The 20,254-nt window shown below is 38.3% G+C and overlaps 1 protein-coding gene across 2 annotated transcripts in view; it reads right to left on the minus strand.

The window, feature by feature from the left end:
- Positions 1 to 918: 918 nt before the first annotated feature.
- Positions 919 to 20,254, minus strand: part of Cdc27 (cell division cycle protein 27) — a gene marked incomplete at its 3' end in the record, with an annotated part of 49,592 nt that continues 30,256 nt past the window's right edge. For both annotated transcript variants that reach the window (XM_070082518.1, XM_070082519.1), the window contains 3 exon segments: positions 919 to 1,036; positions 8,603 to 8,730; positions 13,576 to 13,689. In XM_070082518.1, coding sequence (XP_069938619.1) covers positions 919 to 1,036; positions 8,603 to 8,730; positions 13,576 to 13,689 — 360 coding nt within the window.

Raw genomic sequence — 20,254 nt, forward strand, 5'->3', positions numbered from 1 at the left:
GGGATCTGGACAGGCTGCAGACCTGGTCCAGCAATTGGCTCCTGGAGTTCAATACCACCAAGTGCAAAGTCATGAAGATTGGGGAAGGGCAAAGAAGACCGCAGACGGAGTACAGTCTAGGGGGCCAGAGACTACAAACCTCACTCAAGGAAAAAGATCTTGGGGTGAGTATAACACCAGGCACATCAACCAAATAACTGCTGCAGCATATGGGCACCTAGCAAACCTCAGAACAGCATTCCGACATCTTAATAAGGAATCGTTCAGGACCCTGTACACCGTGTACGTTAGGCCCATATTGGAGTATGCGGCACCAGTTTGGAACCCACACCTAGCCAAGCACGTAAAGAAACTAGAGAAAGTGCAAAGGTTTGCAACAAGACTAGTCCCAGAGCTAAGAGGTAAGCCCTACGAGGAGAGGTTAAGGGAAATCAACCTGACACTGGAGGACAGGAGAGATAGGGGGGGACATGATAACGACATACAAAATACTGAGAGGAATTGACAAGGTGGACAAAGACAGGATGTTCCAGAGATTGGACACAGTAACAAGGGGACACAGTTGGAAGTTGAAGACACAGATGAATCACAGGGATGTTAGGAAGTATTTCTTCAGCCACAGAGTAGTCAGTAAGTGGAAGAGTTTGAGAAGCGATGTAGTGGAGGCAGGATCCATACATAGCTTTAAGCAGAGGTATGATAAAGCTCACGGTTCAGGGAGAGTGACCTAGTAGCGATCAGTGAAGAGGCGGGGCCAGGAGCTCGGACTCGACCCCCGCAACCTCAACTAGGCGAATACACACACACACACACAAAATTAGCCTAACTATACTAAAATGCTTAACCTGATAATCGGGGGCAATAAAAAATATCTTCAAATAATCCATATAATCTAACACTAACAAAATGCTAACTTACCACAGCCACATGGCACATGAGAACAGAGCTGAGTGGGTGAATACTGAGGGCCTTCTTAAAATGAGATTCTGCTTGAGCAAACCTCTCTTGCTTAAACAGCACCAAACCAATGCCATACCTTTCAAAAAAACAAATTCAACACTTGAGAAAAAATGGAGCAGTGTACTTTAACAGTTGCTTTCAGCTGAATCTCTTGTAACATTTACATTTTCCTGTGAACTAGACAAAATACACAATATTTTTTACACATGTCAGATCCACAGTAAGTTCCCTTTATATATATATATATATATATATATATATATATATATATAATATATAGATATATATATATAGATATATATATAGATATATATAGATATATATATATAATATATAGATATATATATATATAGATAGATATATATATAGATATATATAGATAATATATAGATATATATATATATAGATAGATATATATATAGATATATATAGATATATATATATATAGATATAGATATATATATAGATATATATATAGATATATAGATATATAGATATATATATAGATATATAGATATATATAGAGATATATATAGATATATATGCAATAAGATCACAGTAAACAGGTGATTTCAGAATATGCAAAACAACCACTTTGAAAGAATAGAGAAATTCCAAGCGCTTTCGTGAGTAGTCGCGAAAGCGCTTGGAATTTCTCTATTCTTTCAAAGTGGTTGTTTTGCATAGATATATATAGATATATATATAGATATATATAGATATATATATAGATATATATATAGATATATATATAGATATATATATAGATATATATAGATATATATAGATATATATATACATATATAGATATATATAGATATATACATATATAGATATATATAGATATATATATACATATATAGATATATATATAGATATATATATAGATATATACATATATAGATATATATATAGATATATACATATATAGATATATATATAGATATATACATATATATATATATATACATATATATTTTTTTTTTTTTTATTATCACACCGGCCGATTCCCACCAAGGCAGGGTGGCCCGAAAAAGAAAAACTTTCACCATCATTCACTCCATCACTGTCTTGCCAGAAGGGTGCTTTACACTACAGTTTTTAAACTGCAACATTAACACCCCTCCTTCAGAGTGCAGGCACTGTACTTCCCATCTCCAGGACTCAAGTCCGGCCTGCCGGTTTCCCTGAATCCCTTCATAAATGTTACTTTGCTCACACTCCAACAGCACGTCAAGTATTAAAAACCATTTGTCTCCATTCACTCCTATCAAACACGCTCAAGCATGCCTGCTGGAAGTCCAAGCCCCTCGCACACAAAACCTCCTTTACCCCCTCCCTCCAACCCTTCCTAGGCCGACCCCTACCCCGCCTTCCTTCCACTACAGACTGATACACTCTTGAAGTCATTCTGTTTCGCTCCATTCTCTCTACATGTCCGAACCACCTCAACAACCCTTCCTCAGCCCTCTGGACAATAGTTTTGGTAATCCCGCACCTCCTCCTAACTTCCAAACTACGAATTCTCTGCATTATATTCACACCACACATTGCCCTCAGACATGACATCTCCACTGCCTCCAGCCTTCTCCTCGCTGCAACATTCATCACCCACGCTTCACACCCATATAAGAGCGTTGGTAAAACTATACTCTCATACATTCCCCTCTTTGCCTCCAAGGACAAAGTTCTTTGTCTCCACAGACTCCTAAGTGCACCACTCACTCTTTTTCCCTCATCAATTCTATGATTCACCTCATCTTTCATAGACCCATCCGCTGACACGTCCACTCCCAAATATCTGAATACGTTCACCTCCTCCATACTCTCTCCCTCCAATCTGATATTCAATCTTTCATCACCTAATCTTTTTGTTATCCTCATAACCTTACTCTTTCCTGTACTCACCTTTAATTTTCTTCTTTTGCACACCCTACCAAATTCATCCACCAATCTCTGCAACTTCTCTTCAGAATCTCCCAAGAGCACAGTGTCATCAGCAAAGAGCACATATATATATATATATATATATATATATATATATATATATATATATATATATATATATATATATATATATATATATATATATATATATATATATATATATATATATATATATATATATATATATATATATATATATATATATATATATATATATATATATATATATTTAGAAGACAAGCATACTAATATAGTACATGTTTTAATTAAGAAATCAAGATAAGCAATTATGATTTAACCCTTTGACAGGATATTCACTCAATGGATACAGATTGAACTTTTTTTTAAACAAATAGCCATTTCTCACTAATGTAGGGTAACCTATAAAAAATGAAACACATACCATTCACTCATTGTCTGGCTGTCTTTCCCAAAGAGCATATATATCACAATTCAAATAAGCCTTTCAACTGTAGAAATCCAAACATATTATGAGCCCAAACAATAGTGGCTAGATTATGCAAACCAAACAAGCAGAGCTTCAACTATACAAAGATTCATCTGTTTAAACTTCAAATATAATCAGGATTTTCTCTAGTTTAACAGAATATTTTTTTTTTCAGATCCCACATTAATATGCTGTCTGAATATATACAATAAAAAAAAGGTAAAAACCTAAACTTCTCAACAATTCAGAAAACATTCTTGATCAAACCGTAGCAAACAAACATGACCCTGTCACACCTACAGCAACTACGTACAAAAAAAATTATTTTAAAAAGCAACAAAAGAGGAATAAAAGTGGGAGGAAGTGCTATAAGCAAGGGTAGAAGTCGAGTAAGTGTTGTGGACCATGCTTACTGTGCTAATGTGTGACTGAGTCCTTCCTCATTCCACTAAGCACAACAGTCCATCTTGCATAATAGATAATTCAGATTTATAGTTGTGTTTAAGAGTGAAATCAGTGAGGTCTCATATTTTTGCTGGGGTAAAGCCAGAGGCAACAACAGAATTCTAAGAGTGGAATAAGGAAGCATCAGCAGACTACAAAATGAAAGCTATTCTCACCCCATTCCTCCAACTTCAAATAAATTATGTAATGTATCCTCAGCTACAGGTGAGGATATATTATAAAATAAAAATGGCTCCCAGTGCCCACATTTAAAAAACTTGGGTCCGTGCCATAGTATCACAGCATTGATCTCAGGGTCTGTCACGTACTACTATATGATGAGCTCAGCTCACTCATAAGCTGTTAGCAGTAAATTTTTGCCTAGACATGAGAGAATGGATGCAAGGAGGGAAGAGTATATGGAGAAAAAGAGAGAGGTTAAGAGAGTGGTGAAGCAATGTAAAAAGAGAGCAAATGAGAGAGTGGGTGAGATATTTTCAACAAAATTTGTTGATAACAAGAAAAAGTTTTGGAGTGAGATTAACAAGTTAAGAAAGCCTAGAGAACAAATGGATTTGTCAGTTAAAAATAGGAGAGGAGAGTTATTAATGGAGAGTTAGAGGTATTGGGAAGATGGAGGGAATATTTTGAGGAATTGTTAAATGTTGATGAAGATAGGGAAGCTGTGATTTCGTGTATAAGGCAAGGAGGAATAACATCTTGTAGGAGTGAGGAAGAGCCAGTTGTGAGTGTGGGGGAAGTTCGTGAGGCAGTAGGTAAAATGAAAGGGGGTAAGGCAGCCGGGATTGATGGGATAAAGATAGAAATGTTAAAAGCAGGTGGGGATATAGTTTTGGAGTGGTTGCAATTATTTAATAAATGTATGGAAGAGGGTAAGGTACCTAGGGATTGGCAGAGAGCATGCATAGTTCCTTTGTATAAAGGCAAAGGGGATAAAAGAGAGTGCAAAAATTATAGGGGGATAAGTCTGCTGAGTATACCTGGTAAAGTGTATGGTAGAATTATTATTGAAAGAATTAAGAGTAAGACAGAGAATAGGATAGCAGATGAACAAGGAGGCTTTAGGAAAGGTAGGGGGTGTGTGGACCAGGTGTTTACAGTGAAACATAAAGTGAACAGTATTTAGATAAGGTTAAAGAGGTCTTTGTGGCATTTATGGATTTGGAAAAGGCGTATGACAGGGTGGATAGGGGGGCAATGTGGCAGATGTTGCAAGTGTATGGTGTAGGAGGTAGGTTACTGAAAGCAGTGAAGAGTTTTTACGAGGATAGTGAGGCTCAAGTTAGAGTATGTAGGAAAGAGGGAAATTATTTCCCAGTAAAAGTAGGCCTTAGACAAGGATGTGTGATGTCACCGTGGTTGTTTAATATATTTATAGATGGGGTTGTAAGAGAAGTAAATGCGAGGGTCTTGACAAGAGGCGTGGAGTTAAGGGGGCAGGCAGGCAATTTTCCGCGCGCGCTCACCGAAAAATCGAAAAAATATGGAAATTGAGTTATATATACTGAAAAATAGCTCAACTCTTTGGCAACACAATGGTACCAGAATGAATGTTCTACGACGTTTCTACAAGAAATTATAGTCATTTATATCAGGTATGGTGACGGCGATGTTGGTACCGAGTCTGCTCACGGCCTATATATTTTTTGGAGTTATTTTCTTGTTTTTTATCGCCTTTTCTTGCATTATTCTTTCTAATATAATAACTGACTATTTGGCATCATAAAACAGTAGGTGGAGCTTATCGGCAGACTTAGTGACTACCGGGAACCAGACGGGAACGCTCAGCAGTGTTCCTGCTCCCGAGGTGCCAGCCAGGAATCACCCATTATTTCGCTTATATCAGCTTATATATCAACTCTACGGCTTATTTGTCTATCAGAATTGATCTAATATGATATAATAAACACTCTAAATAACATACAAACATGTTATATACTCTAGACTGAATAAAATAGGCCATAATATGGCCCAGAGATTATCGGGAATATTTCGATATAAAAGTGTAACTGGTCACCCTGTCGTCTCTGAGTAAGAGAAAACGGTGTTTAGAGGCTAACTGCACTAGAACATCAGTTTACTAAGAAATACACCCAAACAAACGCGATTTTCGCGAAAAATTTTTTTTTTTTTGGAGACGGGGGCCGGCCGGCGTTCCCGGCCGATATCTCGGAAGTAACTTATTCACCTATAATTTGATGTGGGTCCTTTATTACTTAATTAAATGGAATAATATTCACAGATATTGTAGAATAATGATTTCTCTTATTTTGACCGTAGAATTTTTGGAAATATTCCAAATACTTCGGGAGTTATGTGGGAGTAAAGGGCAGATTTTTTTGCCATATTCCAGATACTAACAAACTTTATTTTTTTGTGAAATAACGATAAGGTATTTAGAGGGAAATCTTACGGCCCGAATTAGTATTAGCATTGTACTCTCGGCACCAAGTGTCCAAACCACCTTACGTAGCCGCATATAAGAGTTACATCAACCTCAAGGGCATTTTCAGTAAATCAGTCTTTTCTCAGTTGTTGTTTGAGGTATATTTTTTATAAATATTTTCAAGAAAGAGTGAGAACACTTTGTCTTGTGCACCAAAACTGGAGAAAATCGGACGGTAAATAAACGAGTTACGAAATTTGCCCTCTAGCCCCCTTAAAAGATAAAGAATCACACACAAAGTGGGAGTTGTCACAGCTGCTCTTTGCTGATGACACTGTGCTCTTGGGAGATTCTGAAGAGAAGTTGCAGAGATTGGTGGATGAATTTGGTAGGGTGTGCAAAAGAAGAAAATTAAAGGTGAATACAGGAAAGAGTAAGGTTATGAGGATAACAAAAAGATTAGGTGATGAAAGATTGAATATCAGATTGGAGGGAGAGAGTATGGAGGAGGTGAATGTATTCAGATATTTGGGAGTGAACGTGTCAGCGGATGGGTCTATGAAAGATGAGGTGAATCATAGAATTGATGAGGGAAAAAGAGTGAGTGGTGCACTTAGGAGTCTGTGGAGACAAAGAACTTTGTCCTTGGAGGCAAAGAGGGGAATGTATGAGAGTATAGTTTTACCAACGCTCTTATATGGGTGTGAAGCATGGGTGATGAATGTTGCAGCGAGAAGGCTGGAGGCAGTGGAGATGTCATGTCTGAGGGCAATGTGTGGTGTGAATATAATGCAGAGAATTCGTAGTTTGGAAGTTAGGAGGAGGTGCAGGATTACCAAAACTGTTGTCCAGAGGGCTGAGGAGGGGTTGTTGAGGTGGTTCGGACATGTGGAGAGAATGGAGCGAAACAGAATAACTTCAAGAGTGTATCAGTCTGTAGTGGAAGGAAGGCGGGGTAGGGGTCGGCCTAGGAAAGGTTGGAGGGAGGGGGTAAAGGAGGTTTTGTGTGCGAGGGGCTTGGACTTCCAGCAGGCATGCGTGAGCGTGTTTGATAGGAGTGAATGGAGACAAATGGTTTTTAATACTTGACGTGCTGTTGGAGTGTGAGCAAAGTAACATTTATGAAGGGGTTCAGGGAAACCGGCAGGCCGGACTTGAGTCCTGGAGATGGGAAGTACAGTGCCTGCACTCTGAAGGAGGGGTGTTAATGTTGCAGTTTAAAAACTGTAGTGTAAAGCACCCTTCTGGCAAGACAGTGATGGAGTGAATGATGGTGAAAGTTTTTCTTTTTCGGGCCACCCTGCCTTGGTGGGAATCGGCCAGTGTGATAATAAAAAAAAAAAAAAATAATGAGAGAATGGGTCCATGCAACAAGTGTGCACCTTATATATAAAAATAACTTTGCCCAATGCAGTGCATGATTGGAAAAACAAAACGGCAACTATGTGTATGGTGTAAAATAGCAACTTTGTATATTTGGATGGGTTTTTTCATAGTCTTATTCTTAGTTTTATGCTATTATTTGATAAATGGAAGTCATGTTACTAAAATAGAGATGATTCTGATTGGATTTAGGACTGGAAGTGGCCTGAAATTAACCTCAAAGTGGCAGACATATGATTTTCTTGATATTCCAAATGTGTTAAGCCTCTCTACAACCCCCAGTCCATTTTATGGATTTCTACTAGGTCTGATTCAATTACTGGGATGCTGTAAACCATGAACAATTTTTCCTGTTTATATAGTATTATTTGTATGTGAATAAAAGAATTAAAAATGGAAAGCAGGTCATTACTAATGAAGAAGGAAAATGTTATAGTACCATAAATTATTATTTTATTTGTTATGGACTATTTTTAAATTGGGATTTTTTTAACTGCCAAATTCTGATAACTTTACTGGGTAGACAAAATAGTTAAATGGGCAGTTCCTTATACTCGGTTGATAGAACGGAAGGTATACTAGTAAAATTGCTAAGAATTTGATCGACTGGAACAATGAAAATGGCCTAAAATAGGACTCAAAGTGAGTGAAATTGCCAGTGCATTAATTACACAACGCTGCTAATTTTGCGCCAGCACAATTCCATAAGCTTTCTATCAAATTTCGTACTTTTGGCGTTATTACCTTTGAAAAAACAAAATCTCTACCATTTCATAAGAAAAAATAATTCTTGGGGTAGGGGGTAGTTTTCTGGGGGCCTAACTTTGATACAACAAAAAACTAATTACTGTGCTTGAATTCGTTTATTAGTAAGGAAAACACTCGCTGCCCTACCTACTCCTTTATTTAACTAGGCTAACATATATTAACTAACAACCAGTATCTAAATTCATTTTTGTGCATAATACGAGTGAATGACATACATAGAAAGTTAGCTCTTAGTCAATACTCACCATGCATTATAGTGACGAGGGTCTATTCTCACAGCACTCCGGTAACAACTCAGTGCATTATCAAGCTCTTCTGTGGCAATATGCTCATGGCCAAGCAATGTGTATGCATAGGCAAAGTTTGGATCTACCTGAATAAACAGAAAATATTTTAAAATATCCTGGAAGTTTTTTTTTTTTCAACAAACCAGTCATATCCCACCTAGGCAGGGAGACCTAAAATAAAAAAAATAAAAGTTTTTCTTTTTAAATTTAGTAATTTACACAGAAGGGGTTACTAGCTTCTTGCTCCCGGCAATTTAGTCACCTCTTATGACACACGTGGCTTACAGAGTAAGAATTCTTTTCCATTTCCCCATGGAATTTAATATGAACTAATATTTCTGCTTCAGTTATCAAAGAATTTCAACATTAGAAAGTATGATCTGCCCTGCAAGACTATTAATAATTTTTATAATAATGCAGTAACTGACCATTGTAAAGCTAAAAGAATTTCATAAATAATGAAGCTTCAAGTTCTAACACAGAACAAGTAATTTTAGCATGTAGAAATGTTTTTTAAACCTAGGAAGAAAATGCCAAGCAGGACCTACATTACTCAGGAGGAAAAGGCACTCCCAGGACATAAGCCTATGAAAGACAGGCTTACTTTGTTGATGTGTGCCAATGCTACTGGTGATTGCAAAGTGAAGCCTTTATTAGTGTATCACTCTGAAACTCCCAGAGCGTTCAGGCAAAAGAATGTCCTCAAGGATAATTTGTGTGTGCTGTGGAGGGCAAACAGTAAGGCATGGGTCACTAGGGAATTTTTCTATAACTGGTTATACCATGCATTTGCCCCCAATGTGAAAAATTACCTAACTGAAAAGAAATTAGAACTTAAGTGCCTCCTGGTGTTAGACAATGCCCCTGGTCATCCTACAGACGTGGCAGAGCGACTTTATGGGGACATGAGCTTCATTAAGGTGAAGTTTTTGCCTCCTAATACCACTCCTCTCCTGCAGCCCATGGACCAGCAGGTTATTTCCAACTTCAAGAAACTGTACACAAAAGCTCTGTTTGAAAGGATATATGCATACATGCATGTATATTATTTTATTTCACGACAGAATGACTGTTGAATACAGATTTATAATGATGGTAAAAGTAAAACTGTTGCTTTATATCTGAAGCAATAGCTTATGACATATTATTGCTAATCCAAATCAGTCAAAAAAATAGATATTCTTGAAATTTGAACCATGGTTCTAAGCTAAAATGAGTTGTTTTTTGTGGACAATACTAAAAAGAATTTTGTTTCTATGAAATAGTTAACGACTGTTTTTCTAAGGTACATTGCCTATACTACTGTTCAAGAGTAAACGAGGTGCAGTTTTCAATAGTAACGTCATTCCTTTACCTACTAAATCATTGCCTAGTCCCTAGGAGCTATCACAGTAGTCATCTGGCATTCATTTAAATTTATTACCTTTCTTATTCATTATTGGTTCAAATAATGTTATACAGTTGGGCCCCACTTATACGGCAGGTTAGGTTTTAGGCTATTGCCGGAAAGCAGACATCACCGGAAAGCATAACGCCATTGTTTTCAACTTATAAACGCATATAAATGCCAGATAAAAAGTTTACCCTAACTTAACTTAGCAATAGGACTAGGCATTAAAAAAAACAATAAAAAGTAAAATACATACACAGTACATTCATTACTTACCTTAAAATATTTGTAGTCTTAATGTAGGGCGAGAGGCTCTCCATCCCAAACTTAATATACGATATTTAAAGCAGCCCAGAGAGATAATCTTAATGTTGGATGAGAGGTGAGTAGTATTTATTTTTAGGAAGTCAGGTGTAGGTAGCCAGTAGGTGTAGCCCACCTGGGCTACACCTACTGGTTACCTACACTGCAGCCCAGAGCCATATTACCACCATCGACATACCTTGTTCACTGAATTTAATCGTTTCTAACAACTACCTTTAGATGCCATCATAAACGAAGGGAGAAGTAACGAATAATTCAAGCCGAGAACTGTAAACAAAAGCGGAGTGTTAAGGGGAGTGAATAGGCCAAATGCAGATTCATACAATTTTTTTTCTGGTGCTGGACCAGAGAAAACGTAAAGTTTTCCCTCCGCCCGACTACCAGGCCTCCATAGCATATAAACATAGTATGTTTATATGCTGTGTAACGTGTTTCTTACATAATTTTTAAGAAAATACTGTGGACCCCCAGATTAAGATGTCATCAGAATAAGTAATATCCGGAATAAGTAACGTTTTTTGCGTCAAAATATTGGCTCGGTGAACGTCACTGAACTCTGTACAAGTCATTCGAGTTGAGGCCCAAGCGGCCCCGACACTCCATGTACAGCCAGTGTGAAATTGTTTACCAGCCAGTGAAGACGATCCCACACATTCATACAATACATTTTGTATTATTCCATTCTTTTTAGTGCTTGTAATTGCTAAATAAGCCACCATGAGAGAGAGGGGAGAATGTGCCTTTTTCAGTGATTCTGCAATATGTACGATACTAAAGCAGCAGGAGTCCATAAAAGCTATAGCGCCAGCCAGCAATAAAGTGTAGCATTAACAGTGTAGCAAGTTAGTTAAGCGATTAATCAATAGAAAAAGCACAGTACGAAACTGACTCCTCCATTCTTGCTGGAGATATATAGGGCTACTGATTAACACCGCTGCCTCTGCTGCCGCCTTCACCACCACTATGGAAAGCTTATATTTCAGTGGCCCTTATACACCCAACAATACACCGCTCATGACATTCTTAATGCCATATTTTATTCATTCTAGAGTATATATCATGTTTCTATGTTATTAATATTGTTTATTATGTCATTAGATGAATTGTGCTAGATAATTAATCTGAAGAGCTGATATTAGTGTCATACTGAAGGACTATCTTGTCCTGTCTCCAAACACAATTCTTAACACACGCCAGAAACAGACCCCCCTGGAACACTTTTTTGAGCAACAGGGGGTCCAGTGACTCTCAAGCTGGTCCTAGTGGCATTAAAAAACAAACGAGGGAAGTAACCCAGGATAAGGAATTGGTACCTTAAGTCTTCATGGAGTGGGATTCCCCTTCCAAACAATTGTAAACTCCTTCATCCTCTCCCCTCTTCCCATCTTCCATACATCACCATGTCTTCAATAAAGGTAAGTGTGATGTTATTATTGTTTTATTCTTCATGTATCATTGTTTTCTGTGCAAGTAAATGTATAATTCATGTAGAAAACTAATACTAACCATACCACGGGCGGGATTTGAACCCGCGGTCAGAGTCTCAAAACTCCAGACCATCGCGTTTTAATACTCTTGGGTGTCTGAAATGGATTAATTGGATTTCCATTATTTATGGGGAAAATTAATTCGGAATAAGTCAGATTCGGGATAAGTCACTCTCTCTGAAACGGATTAATTACATAATCCAGGGGTCCACTGTATCATAGATAGATTAATGAAAATGTCTATATTAACATAAAATAAGACAAAGTGGAATGAGTTGCAAAGTTTTGTGGAGAAATATCACCCTAACAAAGCTGTTGCAAGCAGTGTCTACATCATGTTCAATGACAATGCCTTGTCCCATTTTAGGCAAATCTTAGAGAGACGCCAGAAACAGAACTCCCTTGTCAGATTTTTTGTGCGACAGGGGACCACTGACAAGCTGGTCCTAGTGACAGTAAAAGACGAAGAAGGAAAGTAACCCCAGATAGGGCCTTGATACCTGAAGTGTTTATGAAGGGGGATTTCCTTCCGAATAATAACCTCTTCTCTTCCCTCTCCCCTCCTCGCCATCTTCCATACGTCAACAACAGTCTTCAATAAAGGTAAAAGTGATGTTGAAGGTTCATTTATCCATTTCATTAGTCATTTATGTAAAACTATATTCTCTATAAAATGTATTTTTGTTAATATTTTTGGGTGTCTGGAACAGATTAATCAGAGTTACATTATTTCTTATGGGAAATATTGCTTCGGTTTTCATACAATTCAATTTTCGTAAGACTTTCTGGAAAGAATTAATCACAAAATCGAGGTTCCACTGTATTGCTATTATTATGGCATTAAGACTAGGGGGACACTTAGTAATTTTGATGTGTGCCTGCATGCCAGCAGTGTAAGTATATTTAAGTACAGGTACACAAGTATTACCAGAGCACATATAAAAAATTATAATAACTTTAAAACACTAGAAATTTTGGAAAGTTTCCAGACATAATAGAGATGTGCTCACGGAGAATGTAAACAAACCGGGTGAGGCACGCCGTATAAGAAAGACAAGTTGCCGTATAGCGAGTTTTGATCATAATTTGAAATTGCCATATTAGCGGAACGTTATAAGGCGAAACACCGTAAAGCGGGGCCCTACTGTATATTCAAGTACAATAATGTGTTTATCAAATTTAAAAATGCAAATTTCTGACCATCATCTATTTGACCAAATTTTTCTACATCTGGCAGAGGTCTGCTGTATACAGTAGAGATAATCAAGCACCCACTGTAAACACATTGTTTATTCTAAATGATCAGATATACTTAAGTGAAACCATCTTGTGTATGAAATCATGAAATACTTCTAGCCTTTGTTATACTTATAACTGTTCACTGGCCCTTAACTTCGGTCACTACCTATGGTAAATGGTCTCATAATTGTCAGCAATCTTAAGGTACCACTTTTAATTATTAAGTGTATTTTGGTGTCGATATATTGTTTTATAAAATTTTCCTCATTTTAGTTTGAAAAACCATACCTCAGCATCTTTGAAGATTATCTATCCTTCCCCATACCAAAAACAACTTCAGACACCCTACTGAATTACAAATACCTTTCAGTTCAGTATGTACATTAACAAATTAATCATTTATGACAAAATTTCCAAGTATTCATGCAAATCTTCTTTCATGGGTACAGGACTAAAGGAATTACACCAGGAGTATTTATAGGTATTTATACCTGGATTGCTCTAGAGAAGAATCTGATAGCAGCTTCATGCTCTTTCTGCAGAGAGAAACAGTTGCCTGTAGCACACCATGCCTGAGGGCATTCACGGTCTTCTTCAACCAAATCCTGTTAAAAAGTAGAAGCAGTTTATACAGTGAATAGTGAAATCTCAAAAAGAATTCACTCAAATAAGAGTTTTAGAAGAGGAAAGTACATATATAGCCTACACTTTATAAGTTATAAACTTTTATTTGATTTTGATTTACATTTGATAAAGTATTATAAGCCACTGGATATTCAGCATTTTGAATATAAAAGGGATCAAATTGCTCTCATATTATAGAATCTACAATCCACGTCCATGTTTTGCTACGTTAAAATCCACATGGCACATTACAAAAGTCACGAAGAGCTCAATTTTCAAGAGATATATGAATGATGAAGTAAAGGGTGTGATAAAAGAGAAAAAGGTAGCTTATGAGAGGTTTTTACAAAGCAGAAGTGTTATAAGAAGAGCAGAGTATATGGAGAGTAAAAGAAAGGTAAAGAGAGTGGTGAGAGAGTGCAAAAGGAGAGCAGATGATAGAGTGGGAGAGGCACTGTCAAGAAATTTTAATGAAAATAAGAAAAAATTTTGGAGTGAGTTAAACAAGTTAAGAAAGCCTAGGGAAAATATGGATTTGTCAGTTAAAAACAGAGTAGGGGAGTTAGTAGATGGGGAGATGGAGGTATTGGGTAGATGGCGAGAATATTTTGAGGAACTTTTAAATGTTAAGGAAGAAACAGAGGCAGTAATTTCATGCACTGGTCAGGGAGGTATACCATCTTTTAGGAGTGAAGAAGAGCAGAATGTAAGTGTGGGGGAGGTACGTGAGGCATTACGTAAAATGAAAGGGGGTAAAGCAGCTGGAACTGATGGGATCATGACAGAAATGTTAAAAGCAGGGGGGGATATAGTGTTGGAGTGGTTGGTACTTTTGTTTAATAAATGTATGAAAGAGGGGAAGGTACCTAGGGATTGGCAGAGAGCATGTATAGTCCCTTTATATAAAGGGAAAGGGGACAAAAGAGACTGTAAAAATTATAGAGGAATAAGCTTACTGAGTATACCAGGAAAAGTGTACGGTAGGGTTATAACTGAAAGAATTAGAGGTAAGACAGAATGTAGGATTGCGGATGAGCAAGGAGGTTTTAGAGTGGGTAGGGGATGTGTAGATCAGGTGTTTACATTGAAGCATATATGTGAACAGTATTTAGATAAAGATAGGGAAGTTTTTATTGCATTTATGGATTTAGAAAAGGCATATGATAGAGTGGATAGAGGAGCAATGTGGCAGATGTTGCAAGTATATGGAATAGGTGGTAAGTTATTAAATGCTGTAAAGAGTTTTTATGAGGATAGTGAGGCTCAGGTTAGGGTGTGTAGAAGAGAGGGAGACTACTTCCCGGTAAAAGTAGGTCTTAGACAGGGATGTGTAATGTCACCATGGTTGTTTAATATATTTATAGATGGGGTTGTAAAGGAAGTAAATGCTAGGGTGTTTGGGAGAGGGGTGGGATTAAATTATGGGGAATCAAATTAAAAATGGGAATTGACACAGTTACTTTTTGCTGATGATACTGTGCTTATGGGAGATTCTAAAGAAAAATTGCAAAGGTTAGTGGATGAGTTTGGGAATGTGTGTAAAGGTAGAAAGTTGAAAGTGAACATAGAAAAGAGTAAGGTGATGAGGGTGTCAAATGATTTGGATAAAGAAAAATTGGATATCAAATTGGGGAGGAGGAGTATGGAAGAAGTGAATGTTTTCAGATACTTGGGAGTTGACGTGTCGGCGGATGGATTTATGAAGGATGAGGTTAATCATAGAATTGATGAGGGAAAAAAGGTGAGTGGTGCGTTGAGGTATATGTGGAGTCAAAAAACGTTATCTATGGAGGCAAAGAAGGGTATGTATGAAAGTATAGTACAGTGGACCCCCGCATAACGATGGCATCACATAGTGATTATTTCGCATACCGCTTTCTTTAATTGCAAAAATTTTGCCTCACATACCGCTTAAAAACCCGCTTACCGATTTTCCTCCGAGACGCGTCCAATGTGCGGCCTGAGCCACGCTCACATGTTCGGCCGGTGGCATTGTTTACCAGCCAGCCTCCGCGGTAACATCCAAGCATACAATCGGAATATTTCGTATTATTACAGTGTTTTCGGTGCTTTTTCTGGAAAATAAGTGACCATGGGCCCCAAGAAAGCTTCTAGTGCCAACCCTACAGCAATAAGGGTGAGAATTACAATAGAGAAGAAGAAAAAGATCATTGATAAGTATCGCTACTATTGGTGGTACAGCTGCTGCTGCTGCTGCTGCTGCACTGTCAGCTGCTGCTGCTGCTGTAGCATCGTCTGCTGCTGCTGCTGCTGTAGCATCGTCTGCTGCTGCTGTAGCATTGTCTGCTGCTGCTGCTGCTGCTGTAGCATCGTCTGCTGCTGCTGCTGCTGTAGCATCGTCTGCTGCTGCTGCTGCTGTAGCATCGTCTGCTGCTGCTGCTGCTGTAGCATCGTCTGCTGCTGCTGTAGCATCGTCTGCTGCTGCTGTAGCATCGTCTGCTGCAGCTGTAGCATTGTCTGCTGCTGCTGCTGCTGCTGTAGCATCGTCTGCTGCTGCTGTAGCATTGTTGCTGCTGTACCACCGTCTGTTGCTGCTGTACCACCGTCAGCTGCTGCTGCTGCTGTAGCACCGTTGTTGGTGTGGCTTATTGAGAATACCAAGAAACAATTAACCCCAGAGGATTTGCCACCCAGGATAACCCAAAAAAGTCAGTGTCATTGAAGACTGTCTAACTTATTTCCATTGGGGTCCTTAATCTTGTCTCCCAGGATGCAACCCACACCAGTCGACTAACACCCAGGTGAACAGGGAAAAATGCCTGGAACTAGTGCTCATATTGGTGAATTTAAAGCCAGCAAAGGTTGGTTTGAGAGATTTAAGAATCGTAGTGGCATACACAGTGTGATAAGGCCTGTTCTGGAAGAAAATGCCAAACAGGACCTACAGTACTCAGGAGGAAAAGGCACTCCCAGGACACAGTGTCTCATCAGTCATTGCTGCATCTTCAATAAAGGTAAGTGTCATTTATTCTTCATTTAGTAGAGTAGTACATGCACAATATATACTGTGCATGTACTACTCTACTATTGTGCATGTATTCTTCTCTGTGTGTGTGGGAAAATGTATATTTCATGTGGTAAAATTTTTTTTTTCATACTTTTGGGTGTCTTGCACGGATTAATTTTATTTCCATTATTTCTTATGGGGAAAATTCATTCACATAACGATTATTTCGCATAACAATTACCCCTCTTGCACGGATTAAAATCGTTAACCGGGGGTCCACTGTAGTACCAACACTCTTATATGGGTGTGAAGCTTGGGTGGTAAATGCAGCAGCGAGGAGACGGTTGGAGGCAGTGGAGATGTCCTGTTTAAGGGCAATGTGTGGTGTAAATATTATGCAGAAAATTCGGAGTGTGGAAATTAGGAGAAGGTGTGGAGTTAATAAAAGTATTAGTCAGAGGGCAGAGGAGGGGTTGTTGAGGTGGTTTGGTCATTTAGAGAGAATGGATCAAAGTAGAATGACATGGAAAGCATATAAATCTATAGGGGAAGGAAGGCGGGGTAGGGGTCGTCCTCGAAAGGGTTGGAGAGAGGGGGTAAAGGAGGTTTTGTGGGTAAGGGGCTTGGACTTCCAGCAAGCGTGCGTGAGCGTGTTAGATAGGAGTGAATGGAGACGAATGGTACTTGGGACCTGACGATCTGTTGGAGTGTGAGCAGGGTAATATTTAGTGAAGGGATTCAGGGAAACCGGTTATTTTCATATAGTCGGACTTGAGTCCTGGAAATGGGAAGTACAATGCCTGCACTTTAAAGGAGGGGTTTGGGATATTGGCAGTTTGGAGGGATATGTTGTGTATCTTTATATGTGTATGCTTCTAGACTGTTGTATTCTGAGCACCTCTGCAAAAACAGTGATAATGTGCGAGTGTGGTGAAAGTGTTGAATGATGATGAAAGTATTTTCTTTTTGGGGATTTTCTTTCTTTTTTGGGTCACCCTGCCTCGGTGGGAGACGGCCGACTTGTTGAAAAAAAAAAAAAAAAAAAAAATATGTATTCAGGTTAGAATATAAAGGAGGGACTAAATCATCTCCAGTTCCTCAGATAAAGTCCTAAAAAGTACCTGTTAATGGTTTTGGAGATCATTCCTCCCACAATCCCTCCCAAGGAAAAGCCTTGCACTAGACCTTCTAAATTAAGAAACAGGAAAAATAAGATTATAGCCAATGTAAGCAGAAAAAATAATTACCAGCCATCTTAAATATACAATTTGTTGTTTGCCAACATTAAGAGTTATCTTAAAGAGGAGTTAAAATATTAGTCATATAAAATAAAGAACATGGGGGTATTTGTAAAATAGAACAGAGCTTGATCAAATCAGCTATTTGAAAGTTAGATGAGACCAAGAGCTAGAGACCCCTCCTCTTCCCAGGAAACTAGAATTGATAATTACAACAAAATTACAGAAGAGCCTAAGATACACTTCTGTGCATGCATGTACATACACCTACCATCCAACTTACGACCTGCTCGACATACGACCACTCGACTTACAACCGTGTTTTTTATGCCAAATTTCTGGGAAATAAACAACTATTTGTGTTGTACACAGTGTTTATCCTAAACCTTACAGTATAAAATACAGTTCTAACAGCATAAAAAGTAAAGTAAAACATGAAATGCCAAAATAAAACAATAAAATAAAGTCATTACAAAAATGTTTTGTTGATATTCAGTAGTAAAGTTCGACTTACGACCGGTTTCTCGGAACCGAACTCAGTCGTAAGTCGGATGGTAGGTGTATATTTTTTTCAACACACCCGCTGTAACAACAAGGTAGGGTGACCAGAAAAAAAAAAACTTTCACCATCACTCACTTCATCACCATCTTGCCAGATGCACACCAATACTACAGTTCAAAACTGAAAATATCCCCACCCCCTCCTTCAGTGCAGGCACTGTAATTCTCACCTCCAGGACTCGTGTCCACATATTTCCTTTACCATCTCACTTGGGTATCACTATCACTACTATTGTGCTTTCCAGTCATGATGTATGGCTATTTTCCAAGGTAAAAACTAAAAAAAAGTGAACACACCAAAGCAAGAGCAAACAAAACCAAGAAGGCAGTTGCTTCCAGACACCAGTCAAAGCACTGATATCTGTCAAACACTCCTCTGCTATCGTAAGTAGCCCCATCTGTCAGAAGTGCGAGTCACTCTTCATATTAAATTAGTTGGTTTCAAAATGACAACATACTAGCAAAACAATGTAACTTGGAACACAGTAAAGTTGAGACCCTACTATACTATATATACATGCAGCTCTACAATCATAACCTCAGAAGCCAAGGCTTGTGTGGTAGATCAAAGTGGCCTTCAGGAATTTCAAGTTATTCCAAGCCCCTTATTTACAACACGTGTCAAACCATCTTGGAGCATTTTCTTAGACTGCAAAAAGTTGTATGATACTGTACCTCATGAGAGGCTGGGCCAAAAACTTTAAATGCAGTAGGGAATAATAGAGCACATACTCCAGTGGATCAACAAGTATCATAGGGAAAGGAAAAAGCAGCATTGTGACTGTCAGGAAAGTGACATCTGAATGGAAAAGAGTAACTAACAGGATTCCACAAGGATCAGTACTAAGACCAGTACTGTTTCTAGATTATGGGAATAATATTACAGATAGGAATGATTCAGCTACGATTATGTAAAAATTTTTTTTTTTTTTTTTCAACAAGTCGGCCGTCTCCCACCGAGGCAGGGTGACCCAAAAAAAGAAAGAAAATCCCCAAAAAGAAAATACTTTCATCATCATTCAATACTTTCACCACACTCGCACATTATCACTGTTTTTGCAGAGGTGCTCAGAATACAACAGTCTAGAAGCATACACATATGAAGATACACAACATATCCCTCCAAACTGCCAATATCCCAAACCCCTCCTTTAAAGTGCAGGCATTGTACTTCCCATTTCCAGGACTCAAGTCCGACTATATGAAAATAACCGGTTTCCCTGAATCCCTTCACTAAATATTACCCTGCTCACACTCCAACAGATCGTCAGGTCCCAAGTACCATTCGTCTCCATTCACTCCTATCTAACACGCTCACGCACGCTTGCTGGAAGTCCAAGCTCCTTGCCCACAAAACCTCCTTTACCCCCTCTCTCCAACCCTTTCGAGGACGACCCCTACCCCGCCTTCCTTCCCCTATAGATTTATATGCTTTCCATGTCATTCTACTTTGATCCATTCTCTCTAAATGACCAAACCACCTCAACAACCCCTCTTCTGCCCTCTGACTAATACTTTTATTAACTCCACAAGGAAAGGCTCCAAAGGGATCTGGGCAAATTTCAAGAGTGATCAGATAAGTGGTTGCCAAAATTCAACTACAGCAAATGTAAGGTCATGAAGATTGAGGAAGGAGCAGAAAGATCAGAAATGGAGCATGGACAAAGGAGACATAGGCTAACCTGACTCATGCCTCAAGATATTAACGAAACACTATTATGTTTGAAGATCAAACATGATAAACTTAACCCACAGGGGTCACACAGCTCTTGGAAAATG

Source organism: Cherax quadricarinatus, chromosome 7 (assembly GCF_038502225.1).
Source record: "Cherax quadricarinatus isolate ZL_2023a chromosome 7, ASM3850222v1, whole genome shotgun sequence".
In the NCBI taxonomy this organism is placed as follows: domain Eukaryota; kingdom Metazoa; phylum Arthropoda; class Malacostraca; order Decapoda; family Parastacidae; genus Cherax; species Cherax quadricarinatus.